The following is a 21,984-nucleotide window of genomic DNA, read 5'->3' as shown; positions in this document are numbered from 1 at the left end:
TGTGGCGAGCTCAGACAAGGAGGAGACGGAGGTATCGTTTGGTCTTGCTTCCCGTGAGCTAGCCAGGGAGCACAGCCGTTTATTAACATCTGCAGAAGAACACTGCCGCTAGCTAACTGCTCAGGGCGGCAACAGCACAGCAACAACAACAACACACAGGGCGCCCTCTGACCCCGGAAGGACACACCGTCGCAGCGAGAGGGCGTCACCCGTCACTATGGCAACATAAACAAAACATAACTGTACAAACAGAACCCCGAACAGCCCTGACCCGCTACAATATATATCCTGCTGCTTTTGCACATGCACTCACATAACGCTTATCGATTCTCTGCGCGATCAACCTCTCACATGTTTAAGCTTGTTGCGGGAGAGTTCACCTGTCATTTTTGCATAGTAAGCTAACGATTGATAAGACGATGTCAGAGGAATTGGTGCGCAAATTATCATCACTCACCAATCAGTGCTGTCGCTCTCTATACACAGTTCGCCCGATTGCAAAGTGAAACAAGTGAAAGCAAAAAACAAGCGCAAATTCAAACGCGATTTCAATATGTCACATATTGACAGTGGCTCATCGATGCCAATGACATAATTACCCAGCTACATTTCCGAAAGAATGCAAAAGCATTGACATATATTCTTCCGTCCTACGATAGCCCGACGGACAGGGCAGAAATAGATTTTGGTAGCCCGACTGGAAAAATCGCTAGCCCCAGGACGTCGGGCAGCCAATTTTGCGAGCCCTGTATCTGATTGAGGAATCACTCATCTTTGGAAAAGAGAGTTTATTACAGAGAAATGGCTCTTTCCAAAATAAAAGCTATACTATCCGCTTCATCTGGGCTATATTCTCAGCAGCATATTAAACATATCAGGTCCCCATAAGGAGAATCATGTGCTAACGGCTGTCTAAATGACTCGGGTAAAGTTTGTAGCATGCGTGCTTGTTGTTTTTGTCTGCTTCCACTTGTCTTTGCACTAGGATGATGTCGGTGTAAATGTGCAGTCATATTTGTTGTGTTCCCACTAGTGCTGTCAGCGTAAATCTCGTTGAAATGACGTTAACGCCACAACACGGCAAATCTCCGTGCCAACACGTTAACGAGCTAACTGCGCTAACACACTAGCTCCCACCCATGTAATTGAGCATTGCATGGCACATCCAACATACTGTTTTACTTTAGTCCATGACGCGCTTACCTTCAGGGTCATACATCACATGAAAACCAAAATAGTTCCAAACGGCAGATCTGAATGAGGGTGGGGGAAGTTCAATTTGCCATGTTGCAAGGAGAGCTTAACTTCTGTCTCGCTAGCTTGCCCTGCGCTCAGTGAATCTGCGTTCGACTACTCCGCCTAGGCTGCACTGTCAAGCGCAGATCCACTGAGCGCTCAACACAGACAGCATCGTCAGAAGGAAAGTTGATAAAATAAATTAAAATTTTATTTTGTATTGTTTGATACATATGCGTACAGAACCGAAAGCACTGTATCGAATGGTTCAATATCGATACGAGTATCGTTGCACCCCTACTTATTACCTAATAAAGTAATCCCACCACAGTGCCCAACACTGCACACATCAATGTACAAGAGGTGGAGCACTCACCAATAAACTCAAAAACCTCCTCGAAGTACTGTCGAAGGTTTTGCTTGCTGTTGTCAGTGGCTGGGATCCTTTTGTAGCGCAGTCCAGAGCTGACGTGGTAGAGAGGCAGGTGTGTGGTCACGTTGACCACGTAGCCGATGTTGAGGCGTAGGAGCAGGTCCAGGTCCTGAGCATCTCTCTCATTTCCCAGATACAGGAAGGGCAGGATGGGACTGACCACAGCGTTCTCCGCATCAGGAGTCATCACAGACTCATCGGAAAGAGAAGCCGGCAAGGAAGAGGAGAGCGGCAGAGAGAGGCGCACTGGGAAATGATAGTGTCGAGAGGTGGTGTTAACTGCGAGTTAACAAGTAGCTGCTACAACAAAGCACCAAATCAAGAGAATACTTAAAAAATCAATACAATGCAACGACAAAAACTAAAGTGAATCTGCAATTCTGTCCCTGATGCAAAAGTGGGTCATATTATTCTGTGTGCATTATTGGTAGATTATAAAAGCAGGTTGCACTAGAACATTAACACTGTCATAAAATGAAGCTAACCAAAAGATTTTTGATCAACAGCTGTGATCAAAACAAGCTGACACCAGCTATTATGACCCAGGTTTACATCACTGACCGCAATGGCCTCAGCACAATTGGATTTTAAGCTGTTCTTACTTCTGTTGTTCTCCTCATCTTGCTCTCTGTTCAGGGAGTTCAAGGCCAGGTGAAGTGACTGAGCCGACGACAGAGTGTGTCCTCCCTCCCTGTCTCTCTGCCAAGGCTTGGGTTTGATTAGCGTAGTGGGGGCGGATGGTGGAGGGGAAAAGGACACAGGTGACGGTGGGGAGGCAGAGCGGGGAGAGGGGGAGGAGGGATATGCTGCGTCTTCGTCATGGTCAGGCCCATCGCTCATTCCCGCATCCTCGGCTTTATTCAAAAGCCTCTTCAGCGAGCTCCGACCGTCGTCGTACTCCGGTCCTGACCTGCAGCCTATAAAATCGAGGGCTGCCATTTTGCCCTGCTGAAGCCGCCTCCGTCCAGCGTGGTCTGTGAGCTGCGTCTGTGCGTACTCCTTGAGGTTTTGACAGTCCAGGAGAACGAGCCCTGTTCCATTACTGCCATTCTGGGTCTGACTCGCACAGGTTTTCGGGACTCCTACACCTCCCCCAGCACAGTGATTTTTTTGAGGTTTAGAGTGGGTCATCTTCTTGGCCAATTCTTCGGGCCAGATGGTGCGCACGCTGTAGTCGTCATCATCGGCTTGATACACAGACATCGGATGAGCTGCTGGAATGCTTCTTCCTGGGGGTTTGCCTCTGCGAGGGTTGTATGTGACCACTATGGGGTCGCTGCTGCAGTAGCTGCAGGTGGAACTGCCCGTTTGGGAAGCTTTGGGGTTGCAGCCTGTGACGCAGCTCTGTATTGCCCGCAGAGGGGCAGAAGAGGACAGCGGGGTGCAGGGAAGACATCCTCCTACAAGTTTTTTGCGAAGAATAGCAGGACTCTCAAAGTTTCCAGCCTCACCAGAGCAGGAGGCACAGCGGAGAGGTTTGAACAGGCCCGCGCGACACTCAGAAGCAGTGCTGTTAGAAGATGAGGTGTTAGAGGTGGAGGCGTTGGAGAGACACCCACCCAGATTTCTCAGGCCCATTTCTTTACCTCCTCTCTTTACTGCTCCAACATTGTGACCACAGGAAAATGAGGTGGAAGTGCTTCCACCACCTCCTTGAAAGCTAGCTGAGTGCCCTTTACACCCTCTGCATCTTACCAACCTCCAGCAGCCACAACTGAATGGGTGCGCGCAGTCGATGGTGCAGGTGTGGTCAGGGCTGGGGAACCCTCCAGCGTGGGAGGAGCAAGGAGAGAGGGGTAAACCATGAAGAAGGTGAGGGCGGTGATCCCTGGGTTGAGAGGCTGGGTGAGGCTGTCTACGTTGCTGAAGAGAGGCTGCGACATAGGTGGGTTGGGAGGAAGGAGATGGGGGGTAGGTGGAGTTTAGGATGGCAGCATGGGGCAAAGGGACAGAGTTGTGGTGGTGGGTCAGACTGTGACTATTTAGGCTTTGATGGACCGGTCCCAGTTTGGTGCTTGTCCTGTGACCTATAGAGGAAAACTCGTGGTCACATCTGTTAAGAAAACCAGTGTTTTCCTTCTCCTTTTCACTCCTAAACTTATGCTGCTGCGCCTGGGCGGGGACAAACTGTAGGACCCCACCAGGGGCTGATGACAGCTGACGAATTCGCTGTGGCCTGTGTTCGACGCCACCTGGCCTCCCTGCAGTTCCGGTTTTTCTCTCACACGGTCCTTGTTCGAACCCTGAAGAGACACATTTCCCTCTGCCACTTTTTATACTCCCGCTACGCCCTAATGAGTTGCTGAATCCTCCTCCTCCTCCACCACCTCTTCCTCCTTTGTCCAATGTCACTCTGATATCAATAGTATGCGTGTGTGAGGGCAGACGCGGGCCGAGAGTTACCGTGCCATTGCTGTGGCAGTGGCTAGGGATGTGTCTGACGGCCGCCGGGAGGACAGGTTGGTCGCCCTTGAATTTCTGCACACGAGAGGACCTGCGCTTGCATTCCAGAGTCAGAGATTTACAGGTGGGTGAATAAAATTGGGACTGAGAAGGATGGAGATGAGCAGGTTGAGCGACTTGTCCATTGGAGGAGGCTGTGAGATGAGAGGAGTGCTGCGGGATAGTCTGTGGGGAAGCCTCGCAAAGGGCTAAATTTTTGGGGCGCTGAATGACCACTATGCGTTCGTCAAGAGGGAGGGGAGGCATCTGGGTTTATGCAAAGCTGTCCAGTGAAAGGGGAAAAAGAGAGATAGAGAAAATAGTCAGGGATTTAGTCTTAGTTCACATATACACTGGAAATGAGGGGCACACTTTACATTCCTTCAGTTTAGATGCAAACAGCACGTGCTCATAAAAGATTATGAACATTGCCTTGCAGCTCCTGAGTTGTATGACGTACACAGATGCAAATGAAAGATTTTTTGTAATTACAGCTTTCAGTGTTTTTTTTTTGAAGAGCAAAATTATTTGTGAAATGTAAAGCTCCAAATCCTCAACAACAATGACAACTATTTTCACAACATCAACAGATTTTTAGGTTTTGTATATTTTTGTAAGTCACCTGTAAAGGTGTCTTCCTCGTGACAAACCATGCCAAGAGTAAATACAAAACAACCGACCAACAATCTCTGTTTTGACCTTTATTAACTTGGTGGTATTTCTCTTCATATTTGCTGCAAATGAAAGAGAAATTCTATGAAGTGAAGACCCATAGAGGTGCATGTTTAAGGTGAATGGATATCACAGGAGTAATGACTTTTAAGGAATCCATTTAAACATGCACTGCACAATCTCAGTCTGCTTATACCAGGGCCAGTGGACAGACGCTTTAACCTTCATCTGTATTTATAGGAATCTGACATTCAGTTTGAAACTGCTCCCGGGTAATCCTTTTGGTATTCAACTGTGAGATTCTGAATCCAAAGGTTCAAGAGTGTGTACCTGTTTGCTGTTAGCAGCAAATAATCCTAGCTAATCCTGATAGCAGTGAGGCTTCTTAGCAGCTCTGTTGCAAAAGCTGCATCAAACAAGCTTCAGTAACCTTCATCCCTCTGAGAGGTCCCCAACAAGATGTGTGAACATGAAATAACAGACCATGTTAAAAGCAGCTGAATATACTGCTGAACATAGTATGTTCTGGATGTTAACATTATGTAGCCTTTATTTTGTTTGTATGCTGAAATATGTATGTGGATGCCAAGCTGATTTGGGCACTTAACGTTTTTCCAATCTGTTGAATTCGGCACAAAATGTCTTTTTGTATTTCCGTCTCTGCAGTGCATTTTCACTGCGGAACATCCTAGTGACTCACAGTTAGCTAATGGCTCAGTGAGATTCTTCACTTTGTGATTATCTGAGATGAAAGACTTCCTGCCCACAGCCATTAGGCCGTTCACCCTGTCTTTGGTAGCAACTAATTTAACCACATCCTTTGGGCCAATTAAAAACAAGCATTTGTCCAGGCCATGGTATAAACAGAAGGTCACCACGTAGACAACAACACGGCTCAGCTGGAGAGAAAGTTTTCACATCATGACGCAGCAAAAAGAGATGAAGTCAGTGTAATAATAAAACACACATTGAAGTGTCTCTATAGCATTAAACTGTCTGAATGAGTAATGCTTCTAATAACAGGTCGCTGCAGTTACTTCACAATGTCAGAGTTGAAATTTTTACTTTTTTTTGGTACATTCATTATAAACTAGGTCTGCTTTGAAAGGTTAAAATGACATATTATTGTCGTTGAGGTGAAATCCACCCATTGGCACGTATACTCTGTCTGTGATGTTCACTGTGCCGTGAGTTGTTTGGTTGATGGACTGCTTTAATTTCCTTTTTGCCACACTAGCAGACATGGTTGCATTGGTGCCAGGGCTGGTCAGCTGGGAGGATATTAGGATGCTAATGTTCGCGTTGAGCTCTAAACACAGTTTTCTCTGACAAAGAAAATAAAAACTATTCGTTAACTCCTGCCTTTACTTCAGCCATAAAAGGTGTACAGCCTGGTTAACCTTATAGCCGTGGGAGGCTGTTTTAATGTCTGCTTGTTTAATGTTTAATGCTTTGGGATTGAAAATTTGGTATAAACTGGTAAAGTGTGAAAGGGGCAACTGATTTCAGTCACTGAAAATTGATTTCTGGACCTAAGCCTTTTCTGTATGCATCAGTCTCACAAGCCCAGAGCCCTGGCAACTGACGTTAGTTAAGAAAAATGTGTATTTTCTGTCCGGTTGGTTTGTTGACAGTTGCCAGATGAAATCTGCTACACCAAAAACCTCCTTGGTTGCTAAACATTTACATGGAAGATGTTGACTTGTCTGCAAACATTCACCAACTGGTTGCCCAGTGGCACTGAAACAATGCAAATCTTCTTCAAAGTTAAAGTTGTGCCTTGCTACTACAAACAGAACCTTTCAACTTTTACTTTGAAGGGAAACAGTATCCATTTCCATTATGTGCCACACTTTTCTGTTTCACTACCACACAGCCAGAAGTTAGTGACTGCAGATAAGTTGGTGCCCTCTATGGGTGTCCATGGCGATTGTGCAAATGAGCAATGATGCAATCTTAAGGAGGTTTCTAATGCAACCCTGTACACCTCGTTCTGACCATTTTCACCTACCAGCAACCATTTGCCGACCAGTTGGAGAAGTCCACCAGTGGTTGCCAGGCGGTTGCTGACCAGTCTCTAGGCCTGTGTCACTGGGGCTCTTATTGTTTTTAGCATTTTTTTGATAAAAGACCTAAATAAATGTTTAATTTGTCATTCTACCCCTCCACAGCTTTTTATTAGCACTGTTCATGTGTAGAACACCTTTAGGCTAAGCTTTTAGATACTCATCTACTTTAATACTTCAAAAATGAATCACAAACTAAGATGGTTTAGAAATGAACCTTTTTGTAGTAAAATAAACCTCACAGCATTATATTAACTTCTAACCACCTTTTGAATGTTGTCATCTCAGACGCCTTCCTAGCTGTAATTTTAATTTTCGGTATTTGATCACACTGACTGCTGCTAACCAGGCACTTGCAGTGGCTGGGTTTCACAGACTGACCCTTGGTGTTTATTTCTTTCAATTTAACCCTCAGCCTAAAAGCATAAAGGCACTCCCTATACTGATCTTTTTATATTAGCAGATCTAGCAAACTAGAAGACCATCAATCCACCTGGTAAATTACATAGAGCTGTTTTTAGAGAGTGATTGTTGAGAGTGGATTTTCTTTTTTAAGCTTACAACTGTGAAGCAACATTCAAAAGTCTCTCAGCACAATGGGAGACTAACGGGTTAAAGTGGGTGCTGGGAGGAACAGATAGCTCGGGACGACACCGGCTGACAGAAACAAAAGAGGGTAGAGATAAAATACAGGGAGGCAGATTATAACGTGACACTATAAACCACAGACTACGGGGAAGGAAGGGACACGTCAAAGTGATCTGGGGATGCCTTCGGTCCCACCACAACACAGTTACCAACCCATAGAGAAAGCAAACCGCGCTCCAGCGTCCCCATGCTTATATCCACGCACAGAGTCTGGTGATGACATCCTCATCTTTTTTTCCTCTTTCAGCCTTGCCTGTGGTGAAGGGGGTGGGTGTTACAATGACCCAGTTTTGTCATGGTGGAAGTCTCTATCACTCTGATTACTTTTCTGTCACATGCTGTAAAGTACAGGCTGGTTAGTGGCATTTTCACTCAGCTACAGAGAAAAAAGGAAAACACTCAAAGCACACCAGTGATGTTAGGATGTTGTTTCACAGCAAGAACAAAAGACACCACAGCTTTTAAAGTTTCAATTAGGAATTCTGCCTAATCTTCTAAATTAAGCCCATTCGGTGCTTCAAAGGCAACATTAAAGATTGATAAAAGATCCTATTTTCACATCTGCCAAGGAGATTGGATGTGATTGGTCTGGTTGGCAGGGTTAGATGGATTTCAGAGGTCAGGTTTGGCCAAAATGGACCAAACCAAAAGGATTTCCCCAGGATTTCTTAAAATTATTTATAACTGTGAGATAGAGCATTTAATTAAAATTGAAATAAGAAAAACTTGATGTTTTCAAAAAAATATCACAAAGTAAGAATGTCCAAGAATTAAAGAGCAGCGGCTCCAAACTTTTTTTAAGCAGTTATATAAAAAAAGTTTAAAGGCCCTAGTTACATTTGAGATGTTCTTTAGTTTTTTTATTTCTCTTATTCAAATAACTCCTCAAATTACACAACATTTAACAACATGTAAATGTGTGTATGCAATATGAAACAACAGAAAAAGAGCCATATTTGTGCAGCACAGAAAATCCTGTACTTGGAGGACGGTTAACAAACCCCAGCAGAACAAGTACTTTTTATGCTAATACTTTAAGCACATTGGGTTGTTAGTACGCGAGAATAAAACAAGGGTATGAGAGCTGTTGATAAAACGATTAATCAAATTTGTGTTTAATTAGCTGTGTTTATGTAAAATCACTGCAGTCGGTTGGTCCTAATTAACCTGCTCGTCTAATGGAATCTGATAAAAGTCTGCAAGCTACCTGCTCTGCCAACATGCTGTACATGCCGAGGGCTGACGCATTTCCAGTAATTGTATTTTTTTTTTTTAAATAATAGTGAGGGTACAAAGTGTACAGGCTTTGTTTGAAGCCTTTTTAAAAGGGCAAACTCATTGTTTTGTGATCACAGAAACAGGCTTGTTATTTTCAATTTAGGATTTGACAGTTTTTCATTGCTGGCGCCTTGTTAATAGCTGAAGTTGACAGATCCTAGGCTGTCTCTAATTGCATCCAAAACACACACGCACGCACACACGCACACAGATGCACAACAAAGAGCAGTCTGTTATTGCATATTGGCAGAGCATGGGCACAAAAGGGACTGGCTTATCGCTCACTGAGATATTAAAGAAAGTTAGAAAAGAAACCCTTTCAGCATTTTAATGGGCCAAATTAATGTGTTACTAACTCTGACTCTTCACACAACATTTCAATAATGGTAAATAATGCTGTTGTATGTAATACGTAAAGTGTATTAGTCTCATAATTCATATCAGTATGTGCACAAAGCTAGCTGTATATTTTCAATATGTTTTGAGCACTTTTCTGAGGATTCTGTATGAAACATTTGACAGCAGGCTACATGAAACTGAATAAACAAGCACCGCAGGATGAATGACACACACGCACACACACACGCACACACACACGCACGCGCACACACGCACACACACGCGCACACACGCGCGCGCACACACACACACACTCATGTGTGAATACTTCAGGAAAAATATCTATACTCTGCTAAGCTTTTAAATCACACTAGCTGCTTCTGAATTAGAGCACATAAAAGTAAAATGATTTGAAATACAAACTTTTGCACTTTAAAAGCAATATTTAAGGGGGGAGGGAAAAAAAAAGAGTGCCACTCAGTTTCTGTTAGTAAGAGCTGCATGATCCTGCGGGGGAGATCATGACGCCCTCCCTCGGCTCATATTCCACCAGCAGAGCAGAGATAACGGCTTTACAGTCACAGGCGAGAACCAGAAAGAAAAGGTAGACTTCCTAATGTTTTTCCATACGACTGAACTCTCCCACAGCAAAGAAATATCTGCAATAAAATTATAATTTCCTTGAATGAAGCATTAAGAGTGATTTCCCGTGTCAACTAGGCAATTTTAAAGAAATCCAACAATTTTTTTTCGAGAACAAAAGAAGTGCATCCTGATATGCATTACACAATAAGGCCCTCATATGCATGACAGGAGGACAGTGTAAAGCTTACAGTGGGAGGGCCATCGCTGCATAACCCCACAGTGATCAGTCGCAGTGCTGATTTAGACAGTGTGGTCCATTTCTAGCTGCAGAGGCGTTGCAGTGAGTGTTTTTGGGGACAAGCTGTTGAGGGGAGGGAGCTGGTGTTTTTTGGGAGCAGATGGTTGTCTGGTTTTGCAAGATTGATAGCGATATTTCTGCTCTCTCTCCCCCCACCCCCGTTTTAAGTAGCTACTTCATCACAATGCACCTTACAGCAAACACAGAGCAGACAGCAGCAGAGCAAACACCACTTTGAGGATGCTCAATAACTCTAAATGGGTTGATTTAAAGAATCTCTTCCACTGCATGTGTTTTTTTTGTCATGCTTCTTTTTTTATATATAACAGTAAGGGTTCTTGAGCATGAGGATGGCAGGAAAATTTGTCATCTTGAGTCACTTGTTTCCAGAGGCTGATGAACAGGCTGTTTCTGTCAGAGGACGATCCACATTTCCACATTTTTGCTTGTGTTGAGCTGACAGTGGGCACAAAATGACAAGAGGCGGTCTGCTGCTCTCTTTGCTCTTCCGCACACATAAGCAAACGGACAGATGGAAAGACAGAGTTATGGGCACTGGACACAAGCTGGTGTGAAAGTTAGTTAACAGATTTCTGTAGTGTAAAGTGTCAAATGTAAAGGAAATGTGTTGATTCAAATTATTGATGGACGCTCACTAATAACATATAATAATAAAATGAATAAAGTAAGCTCTTTATGCCTATGTATTACCGTTTGGTGAAAATTATGTCATCATGTAATGTTATGACGCTGGATGACTCCCATTTAAAATCATGAAGCAATGCAAGAGCAGGACTATATGTTCTGCACTTTAAAAAATGTATTATTTTCCTTTCTTGCTGGAAGTAACACAAGGAGATCAATACCACTCTCAGTTTAATGGAATGTTCGCTGCAGGACTATTTCTTCCTTGAGACTTGTTGTCCTCAAATTTAGAGTAACAATACTTCAGTGGTGACTGTTTCTGTTTTGCAAATGGCCCTACATGCAGTTCCCCTTAAAAGGTTCTCCCTCACTTTTGCACAGCTTGAACAAATTAATGTATTACATATTAAGCTTTAAAGGTAAGTGCATGAACATTCAGTAGCCGCTAACCAGCTGGCAGTCTTTTGCGGGAGAGAGGGAAAAAATCGATACAGCAGAGTATCACGATATTTTGATATTGTAGCAATACATTGAAACCAAGTATTTTAACAAGAGGGCTCATCTCATGCACCAGCACCCTGAGATAACATTGGCTAACCAATGAGTCTTTGTCAGTGAGCACAACTCGAGTTGACTCAACCTAACTGGCTGCCAGCTGGTTGTATTCTGGTTACACTGCTGTAGAACAGTAAGGTTGTTGAGGTCAAATGTAATAGTTAAATGTGAATTTCTGTCTTTGTTGACAGCAACACATCAAAAATTGATCACTTTTAATTGTTATATTATAATAAACAGATTGTATATAACTTCAAAACTTACCCTAGAGACTGATTAATGGGAGTGTGCTTGTCAGTCTCATCAATCTACCCCCCCCCCATAAGTAACTGATGGGATATAACTTTGGATAAAATACATACTGTCAAAACTTAACTTTGAAGATTGTGATTTGTAGCTGAAAAAAGGTGATAAATCAAAATATACATTACTGCAATGCTAAACACATTGCAAAATCGCAATATTATCTTATTGTGAGTAAAGTATTGTGATAGCATCATAGTGTCTGGTGAGTCTCTGAACTCTAATGGTAGCTGGTGGAGTTGCAACCTGCTCAGTCAGCCTGCAAAATCTGCCCCTCTTTGCAAAAAAGTGCAGACTAATCCTTTAAAATTCTAGCTTAAAATAAAAGCAAATTTTTTTTCTACATATATGACTTAGTGATTTTAGTGGCTTAGTGAATTAGACCAATTACTCTATGTACCTCTATGTCTTCATTAAAGAGTAAACAGAGCAAGTTTCCTTTACTTGCATGGATGTTGATGGCAGAGAATAATGCACCAATCATCAGGACCTGTCAGGACATAACCCTTTGTAGAACTTCAAAATCCCATCCTTTCGTGAACCTCGGGACCAAAAATGGTCCCAGGTTCTACCAGGGGTTAAACACTCGAGCGTGACTTGGCGTTAAGCTTCAACAAGCCAAGCAGCAGAAAACTCCTCCTCTGTTGTACTGCTAAACACTGATAATACACTTGGCTGACCACCAAAGCATTATGGGAAACATCCAGTCCAGAAGCAGCCAAGTACCAAGCGCACAAAATTTGTTCTACATGTAAGCAAAACACATACTCTGCCCATCATCATTGGGTGCCTTGACAGTGGAGTCACGGCAGTATGTAGTCCCCCCTTCAACACGCCCCAGGGTAGAAATGTTAATTGTGACAGCAGTGGGTTGCAGATAGGAAAAGGGAGCAGGGAGCGAGGCTCCGCCTGCCCATCTTAAGTATGATATGAATGATAATGACTAATAAAGCACCCAGCACAGATAGCTGGTTGCCAAAGTGGGTCAGAAACAGATGTGAATAACATTTTGACACAGAAACAAGTAGGTTAATGTGTCAGTGTCAGGTGTTATTGACCGACTGAGGTATGATTGTGTATTACATATTACATAGTAATTAATTACACTACTCTATGTATTAGTAAATTAAGCTTTGGCTTTTTCGGACTCACCTATGCTTAATGTGAATGTGACCGTTCACAGCGACTGTGTTTCGTAGGACAAATTTCTGGCAATTATTTCTTTGGAGCAAACTCGATTTTCAAATTTTTCACATGCAAATAAACAATATTGACCAATCAGAATCCTGCAATTGGCAACAAAACGTGCACCGTTACTGAATATACAATCTGACTATCTCTGAAATTATTTCTCTACCACCTCAGATGTGAGCTCAAACTGCCCCACTGAAATCCTGAAATATGTATGAAAGCCGGCGTGATACAGCTTCAACTCCTGAATCAAACCATGAAATTCTCCCTTCTGTTGCCTTATTGTGAGAACCCAGAATCTCATTTTCTTCCTTTTCTTGTATAGAAACATCAGGAACAGCTCACCATCGCTTCTTGTCGACTCGGTTTTTTCGTAGTAAACTTTACCGTCACATTCTTGTCCTTTTGTGCAAGAAAATTAACATCTACAACACTGTTTTACATTAATGTGTGTCAGAAAAAAAGGGATTGGATTGCAGTAGTATATTATTTGTAACAAAGCTTTGGAAGCGCATTTAAAACAGCATAAATAATGCGTTATCAACGTCAGGCTTTTCTGTAATGACATCAAGTGACAACTACTGACACCTCAGACTAAGTGAAGTTAGACAAGATAAAGAAACGAGTTTTTAAAAAAGTTTGGTTATTGTGTGCGTAAGAACGGCACAGAGATGTGCGCAAGTCATTGTGAGTCACACTCTAATCAGACCTTAGTCGCACATCTAATGATGCATTCACTTGAGACAAAGGAAATGTCTGGCAACTCACTTGTATGTGATGACTTCGTTGTGACTCAGATGCCCAAATCAGAGTATTTTGCCAACAAAGGCATGATAACGTTACAATAATGACACACGAGGATCGTTTACGGCCATTCTTAAATATCCAACATCTCAAATAAAACGCCCTGCTGTTTGGCTCAAAAGGCATTTATGCTCTCTGCCGGTGTGTGTTAGTTCTTTGCATGCTTTAATTTTTAACAGCAATCGGTCTCAACGCAGCTTCCACCACTACGGGCTAGGGAGGCAAAGTCAAAATAATTACATCACCTAATCGCCACAGTCAGCAGACAGAAAGTGATGGAAGCAACAGCACAAGCTGGCCAATCAGTGAGCATTAAGTCAACTCAGTTTATGAACATAGCACATTTAAACACAACAGACGTTGACCAAAGTGCTGCACCGCAAGAAAGATTATCAAAAAGCCATGCAAATAATTTAACAATTAACACCTAGACAAAGAAGTGATAGGACGTGTGGTGTTATAACCCTCGCACATCTGTGCAGTTGTTCTTCTTCTTCTCCTTTTCTGAATTTAACAAAAATGCCAAATACCAACTACCAACCGAGGAGAAAACCAGTGCTAATCACCGGCTTGTGCTTTTACCTGGGCAGGTTCATCAAAGCACTGGGTCAACTGTTCAAACTCTGAACAGCACAGCTGAATGATTAGCCTCAGCAGGGTGATCAATAAGCCCACAACTGACCGTGTCACATTTAAAGAGCCATATTAACAGGAAAAACGCAGCCCAGGGCACGTTTATGTTTGCAACTGGTTTGCCTCTGTGTTATGACGCTGCAGATGTGCTTTGGTTGTAAAGTCAGGTTAGTGAATCTAGCTAGCACTCTGTTTTGCCTCTCACCGTCGTCTCATCAGCATCACCACAAGCACAAATAAACACTCACGGTCTTCCACTGGACTCTTGTTCACATGGACATTTTAAAGGCCATTAATTGTCAGTGTATTTTAATTCGTTGCTGTTTATATTCTGTATTCTTAAACCTCGCAAAAAACAATGATGCTGTGGGGTGTAACAGCACAATGAGGAAGGCGTTTAAGCTCTGTGCAGTTTTATCGGAACGCCAAAGAAATGACAATCCTAAAATAGAAATCTAAGAATAGACAGTGACAAAAGGAGCTCAGGAAGAGGTTTTGTGGTTGGTTGGGACTTGAGCCCTCTGTCAGGTAAAGATAAGAAGAGAAATATTCTTTAAATATATAATCTCTGTAAAAAGAACGCCGTCTCAATTACCTTTAAAACTCTTGAAATGTTCTCGTTTCCATCCACCGGATTTCAGCTCACACTGTAACTTTCTGACATGTCGACTCTTACAAACAAAGGTAAAAAAAAAAGTCTTAAAGATTAACTGTCAAACAAGATGTAACAACGCGTAGCGAAGCCCTCTGAGTGACTGTGTGTGATCATTTGTTACAAGCCTGATCTAAACCAGTGAAGGGGGAAGGTTTAACTGGCGGGCAGGAAGGCTTTAAATCTAGTTTAAAGACCTCACACACACGAGAACCTTTGGAGGAGCAGAGCAGAAAAGCTCCACTGGGTCCCAAATCATTTTGTCTCTTGCGGGTAACACCGAAACCTTATGCTATTTGACAGAGAGTCGCTCAACTAGAACAGAAAAAAAAAAAAAAAAAAAAGTCAACAGCAGCATCTGTTAGTTGCAGCGTGGAAACAACACTCGGTTTCTATTTTTCCCTCATATCCTCGAAAAGAAACCCCCTCCCCTAAGAAAGTATGAGTGTGCATGAAAATAATAATACAGGACACCCCGGGGCTGTCGCGGCATCTCTCTCAGCGCCAAGGCTGGCCGACGGCGTCAACATTTAGAAGGAGGAACGCTTAATGATTTAATCATTACTAACGGTGGGAGCGATTCTGAGGTCATGTTGGGAGGATTCATTTGAGGTCTGGAGCCCTATATGGAGCCGGATCACATGTTTCAGTGTATTATTTCACATTAATCAGACAGGCTGTCATTGGCTGTTTCTTTAAAAAGAAATCAAGGTAATCCTGTGCGTTATTACTCACTTAGCCATATTTAGTGTATGTTTGCCTTTAAATAAACTAGTAATGTTTCAGAACTTCACTTGCATAGCAACCACTTTAGTGTTCGTTTTGCATTTGTAAGACGTCTTGTTATAAATGATTTAGGATGCATGTATGAAAAGCAGTGACTTCCTGTATTTGAGCATGCAGATGACAACACACATTAGTTTTCCTTTTTTTAAATACCAGCTCGTAATCCAAATTAAATCATCTACTTTTAACTGCTTGCCACCAATTCACTGCTCCCGTTTCAGTCAGTCATACAGTCCAGCAGTCTCTAAACCAACCCTTCATTCATTACCATCATTACCAATACTTCAATGTATATGTTATGTTGTTTTATATTATTTTATTTTACTTCCTTGCACTCTTTCACACTATAGAACGCTCTCTGCTCTCTCACTTGCCCCCATTAGGATAAATAAAGTTATCTGACTCTGAATCGTTCACTTCTCCTCACAGCAGGGTTGCAAATGTGATCAGTTAATCTCCTGTGGCCTATAACACGTCAGAGAGCACGAAAAGTTTTAAACTCAAACATATTAATTTTCCCATGAAACAGAGAAGAACGAGCCAGCTCCACTCTGGAGAAGCTACTGAGTTTGCTGATTCATTTCAGGTAACAATCAAACCCTGTGATCACTTAACAGTCATCCTGACTAGTCTGCTGACTCTGACTTTGGGTGTGACAACAGAAGACCTGTTTGAGGCCTTTGTCCATTTACAGAGGATATGCACATCCACATGGAGAAAAATGCTACTACGGTACTAAGTGTTTACTCTTCAGTCAACACTAGATTTATATTTAAGATGCCAAGTTATCATTGCCATTTTATATCTTGCCCAGTGATTATTGTTGGATCTGTATGATGCAATGTACCTACTGTACTTTTCCATGAGGAACTTTCTAAGGACACTGAAATACTGCAGACACACACATGATCATTATATATAGTGTGAAAGTAGAACATAGAGAGTGATTTTGGACACCTACGTGGCTGTATCTATGAAGCGCCTTGAGGCGACTTATGTTGTGATTTGGCGCTATATAAATAAAATTGAATTGAATTGAATTGAATTGTAACATTGTTTCTATGGTTTCCTGATGTGTGTGCCTTCTGACATTAAACTCAAGCACATAAAGAATATGCATACTCATCACAGGAAAGATGTGGGTGTTAACCTTCATGTCCTTCAAGCTACTACATCACTCTGATGTGATCATTTTTTTAAAGTAATCTCAAGTGATGCTCATGTTACTGTGTTTTATACATAAGTTGAAAATATTTCAGAGTTAATCAGCTGCTGTTAATCAGTTTAACCACTTTTTAAATGCCACCTTGATGCCTCTTCCCTTGGTTTAATAGATGGAGGTTTTTAGCATTGTCTGACAGAAGCGTTGGACCATCAGCAGAACTGCTCGTGCTTTCACCTGGACAGGTTGACCGAAGCACTGAGTCAACACTGAACAGCAGAGCTGAACGATTATTCTCAGCGGGGTGATCACTAAACCCACAACTGACTGTGTCAGGTTAAAGAGCGATATTAATAGGAACAATGGAGCCTAGGGCAGGTTTACATCTGAAACTGTTTTGTGTCTATGCGATGCCACTGCAGTGATTCTCCTGCAGATTTGTGTCATTGGTAAAGTTAGTGAAGCTGCTAAGCAACCTGCATGCTTCACTCTGACCACAGCCTAACTGTAATCCACCAGCCTCCTGTGTATGGTGGAGGTCATCAGTCACTTACATAGGCTGGCATATTTATGTGTGTCTGCACCTTCATCTCTCTGTAAATGGCATCAAAATCTCTGGATCCTGCTATTTAAAACAACAAGCTCTCCTCATCTCATCAGCACCACTACAAGCGAAAATAAACAGTCGCATTCTTCCTCTGCACTCATGTTTACTAAAGGCCAGTAATTGCCAATCTTTTACTTGCTGTTTGTGCAGTCGGTAGATGGCGCACCGTCTAATTTCTCCGTATTTTAATCGCATCACCGTGGCACGGTCTTTTAACCTTTACTATGACGAGAAATGAAGCTAATGCGGGCCCGGGCCAGCAGGCCTGTACCTTCACTTCCTGCCTCTGATGTAGCGTGGACGTGCATAATTAAGAGTTCACGTGTCGTTCTTTGCTTAGCCCCTCCACGGGGCTGCAGTTATTTATCACAATAAATGGCACACGCCGCTTATCACTGCAAACACAGATGACTGATGGCATCCGGCAGCCAGCGCTGAAATGCACGATCATGCTTTGCCTTCTTCTTCTTGTTTCTCTCTCTTGCATTCACATGACTGCACAATGACGGCGTTCAGGAGCAGATCTGTGCTGTGAGATAAACCGTTTGAAAGCAGATGCTGATGGGGGACTATCACAGGCTGCAGGCCGACCGGACCGTGCACTACGACGACTTACTTAATAATAAATTTAAATAAAAGATAACATCACTTACATCAAGAGTGGCAGTCCCGTAGTGTTTTCATCATTTATGCGCAGCGGAATGAGAGCTCCTCATGTCTGCAGTGGCCCGAATAGCACGACCCGATGTGTTGGTATGATCCAGCTGTGTAACACCTTCCCCTGCCTGCTCGTTTGTACGTGAAGCTTATTAGAAAAAGGAAAATCACAAATAAGAATAATTTCTTTAAAAAAAAAACTGCTTTGACTAGACGATGCACAGCTCTGCCGGACTCACAGTAAACAGATAAATTAGGAAATGTCATCAGGGGTGCTTGGCTAACTCAGCTGGCGTCACGTCTGAGCGTGTGTCACTCTGAGCTGCGAAGCGTGTGTGAGGAGACAGTGACGGGGGAGGAGGGCTCTATTGTCTCTACTGCGGATGACATCATCCCAAACCAATGGCTACACGCACGAGAGGAAGGACTCAGGGGCGAGCACGCAGCACGTGCGGGCTGGAGGAGGAGGACGTGAAAAAGTGAGGGGATAATGTAAAGCTGGTGGTGTGCAGTACTGCGAATTTTGGTATCGATCGGATACCAAGTAGTGCCGATACCAATACCGTTACCGATACTTTTGGAGACCTGGAACGTAAATGTCCCTGTCTTTACGGCACTTTGGGTCCACTTCTGTCATTTAAGTTATAAGCTATAAATTAAACAGAAGGACAGACAACACAAAAAGCCACAGAGATATTGCATTTTTGAGGTATATTTTTTTCATTAAAAAAATGTAACACAATTCAGTGGGCTACATACTGAACTTAAGAGGATAGAAACAAAGTATCAATGCTATCTATAGTATCGGTCTGATACCAGTACCAGCACTGATATGGACACTGTGGCTTTTTTGATTGATTTGCCCACTTCTACGTGGAACTCTCTCCAATCAAAACATTTCCCACAATAATTCATTAATTAAGTGATTAAAAATAAAATAAAATCAAAATGAAATGAAATAAATACATAAAAGCTACATCTTTTTCTTTTGGCAGAGCTGATTACAGGTTTAAGATGAAGACTAAAAATGTTTTCTAGCTCCTGAATGTTGCATATTTTATTCAGAATTTGTTCTTTAGCAGATTTTGTCCTGAAACTGGCAGCACAGGCTCTGTACAGTATATATCCCAAGCTCAGGTTTGAGGGTTGTGCAGTACTGTATAGCCTATTTGCGATTCCCAGGACTGCACCCTTCTGTTTCAAATGTCAAAGTTTGTTTATAAAATGTATAAATTGAACTAATATTAATTAAAAAACAATAAAGACAATTATAAAGAACTACAGTAAGCACAATAAAGGAAATAGAATAGAAATATATATATATGACAAAAAAAAAGTTTACAGAGACTGAGACCTCTGATGTGCCTGGAATCTGCTGGAGCCAACTCTCCAGTTTCAGGGTTACAGCTCCTAATGCTCCTGTTACCACTGGGAGCTCTCTTTGCAACCATTTGGCCACACTCATCCAGACCGAATGACATCCTGATGTCCTCGCTGTATATCCTGGTGAGGTGGATCAGTGACTTGATGTCTCGCTCAACCCTGGCATACAGCTTGATATCATCCATTTACAGGAGGTGGCTGATGGCCGCTTGATTCCTGAATCTATGCCTGTATCCGCTCTTAGCGATGAGCTGGCTGCAGCGGTTTCACTTTAACTTGCCATTTTTGACCTCCATCATCCTGAATCACTAGAATGATATAGAGAAACAAACAATAAATCCAGATGTTTGGCTCAAAAGGTAGTTTTAACAGGTCATTGTGTCAATAGTCATAATTTACGCCAGCAGTTATGCATTATTTTCTGATATTCTAGTCTTTGGGCTTCAATAAGTTGATTGTGGAGAAACAGCTATTTGGATTCCAACTATTGTTGCTACCGCAGTTATTATCAGAATGTTCAGCCTCCAGTGAAATGTATGCTTTCAGAGAAAGTACAGTGAAAGCACTTCACATATCTGCAATAATGAGGACCTTTTAAGTTCAGACAAAATGTAAATATTCACCTTTTCCACAACCTTCTGTCTGTCCTTTGCTTTTTTCTTGCACACTGTTTCCTATCTGTCATGGTGCAGGGTTTGGGTCATGGGAGTTGGGGTTTAAAGATTCTTCATCTCTGTTAATGTGTTCTGTGTGGCTTCACTTCTGTTCTTGTTAGCTTGGGTTTCTCTTTCATTTCTGTTTGATCTCTAACATTTTGTGCTTTTATAGTTCTGGTGAGTGTGATTATTTACCCGTTTAGCGGCCTTTCGTTTTGTGATATCTCTGAGTCTCTTTTTAGTTTTTTTTTTTTACATCTCGTTTATTAGTGTTATTATTTGTAGCAGTCTCCCCATTGTTTCTATTTGTGCCTCCCTCTGTCTCCTCTTGCGCTTATGCATTGATCCCTTTGTATCATATTCTTGTCAGTGTTAGTATTCAGGTTGTTATGTCCTGATTTTCTTTTCTGTCCTGAATTAGTTTTACTTCCCCTCTGCCTTTTCCTGATTTACTGATTGCTCATACCCATGTCTCCTCACTCCCCCGTTTGTCATCCCCAATCAAATTACAATATTGTTACAGTCTTGCTTTTTTCATCACCTTTGTTAATTTTGTACCTTTTTGTATCAACCAATAGAGGCTCACTTTGTTTTCTCATGCCTCAGCCTCATGCTGAGTATGTAATATAAATAAATTAGATTTGATAGTTACATTTGATCTGATCAGCAACAAACGAATAAATAAAAAGAATACATTAATCCAGTCCAATAGCTAACTGACAAATTACATTATCACCCATTATGCATTTCATTAAAAACTTATAAAGTCTGTCAAATATGCATGATTGGTTGTTTTTCTCTGTAGGTTTGATTTGAAGTATCGTAAAAATAAAAATAAAAATTTAAATCTGCACTCCCGCTCACACACCATTAGCTATGTCAGTATGATATTTTTGATCTCAGCTTGAACAGAGGGAAGCCAGATTTCTTTCTTCGGGAGGAAGGGAGATGATTGACATGCGTGTCGTGCTGATTAGGAAATGATCTTCTCTTTGTGTGAAATCATGAAGTAGAATGTAGCCACGAGCTAATTTGAACATTTTAAGCAGTTTAGGCTGCTGAGACACACTGAAAATGGAGACATTTAGATGTTGCGGAAGCGGCACTCACTCTTTAAAATGAACTGACTTTTACGTGTTTCTCACTTTGGCTGGGATCTGGGTCCACCGGCTCCTATTACTCTTGTTTTTAACATATCTGGGAGTAGAACAGCCTGTAGCTATGACACACCTGACCTATGTTGTGTGTTTACACATAGCATCACATTTACTATAATTTTCAGCTATTAGTTTTGCCAAACATGTATTTGCCACAAACTGTATCCTAATCAACACACACTTGTCTTCCTGTGCTTCTTTGAAGCCTTGGAGTAAAAAATAAAAACCCTGAGGGTTGATTGGCCCACCTCAACCTAATCTCTGTATTGACACTTCTGCAGCAGACTTATCACTGGAGCAATACAAAAGCATTACACTGTCTGTCTGATGTTATCTTCACTCGTGCAGTGCATTTCTGCAGTGATTCCCAAAACACAATCGGTCTGTGCTTCTCCAAAATGATACTAATTGCTGAGAGATTGATCTCACCCTGCCAGCACTAGAGTCGCTTCACATAGCTGACTTAATTCAGGCCCATTCACGGCTATCACTGTAACAGCATGGGCCACACAATAGTTTACATCCTACTGGATGAGTGAGGGTGATCTTTTTTCCCCCCTTGCTGCATGTGGTTATATAATGATGAGTAAATCTTATAATGTGAATTATCAAGTTTTGCAGGTGCAATGTAAATTAGATAATGTGTCTATTTCTAATGTGTCAACTAAACGCTGCAGGAAGCCCCGTAAGGTATGACAATAAAATAGCGCAGGAGGTTTCAGTTCCACCTGCAGTACCTGTTAGGAGGAAATGTATCTGGCTGTGCGGAGTTTCTTTGTGGATTTGTTGATGATGA

At 42.1% G+C, this 21,984-nt stretch overlaps 1 protein-coding gene across 3 annotated transcripts in view; it reads right to left on the bottom strand.

The window, feature by feature from the left end:
- LOC102194097 (uncharacterized) overlaps positions 1 to 18,317 on the bottom strand; it is a 44,753-nt gene extending 26,436 nt beyond the window's left edge. Inside the window, exons 1-4 of one of the 3 annotated variants that reach the window (XM_005749555.1) lie at positions 18,232 to 18,317; positions 17,989 to 18,140; positions 2,272 to 4,394; positions 1,613 to 1,915 (exon numbers count right to left, since the gene is read on the bottom strand). In XM_005749555.1, coding sequence (XP_005749612.1) covers positions 1,613 to 1,915; positions 2,272 to 4,378 — 2,410 coding nt within the window. In that variant the 5' untranslated portion in view covers positions 4,379 to 4,394; positions 17,989 to 18,140; positions 18,232 to 18,317. Of the gene's footprint in view, positions 1 to 1,612; positions 1,916 to 2,271; positions 4,395 to 7,650; positions 7,730 to 17,988 lie in introns of those variants that run through there. The other 2 variants (XM_005749554.1, XM_005749556.1) reach the window with 2 other exon arrangements.
- Positions 18,318 to 21,984: the final 3,667 nt, after the last annotated feature.

Source organism: Pundamilia nyererei, unplaced genomic scaffold (assembly GCF_000239375.1).
Source record: "Pundamilia nyererei isolate P.nyererei 1_Seehausen unplaced genomic scaffold, PunNye1.0 scaffold00249, whole genome shotgun sequence".
In the NCBI taxonomy this organism is placed as follows: domain Eukaryota; kingdom Metazoa; phylum Chordata; class Actinopteri; order Cichliformes; family Cichlidae; genus Pundamilia; species Pundamilia nyererei.
Note: the sequence above shows the minus strand (reverse complement) of the source record. Positions and strands in the feature narration are given on the sequence as shown.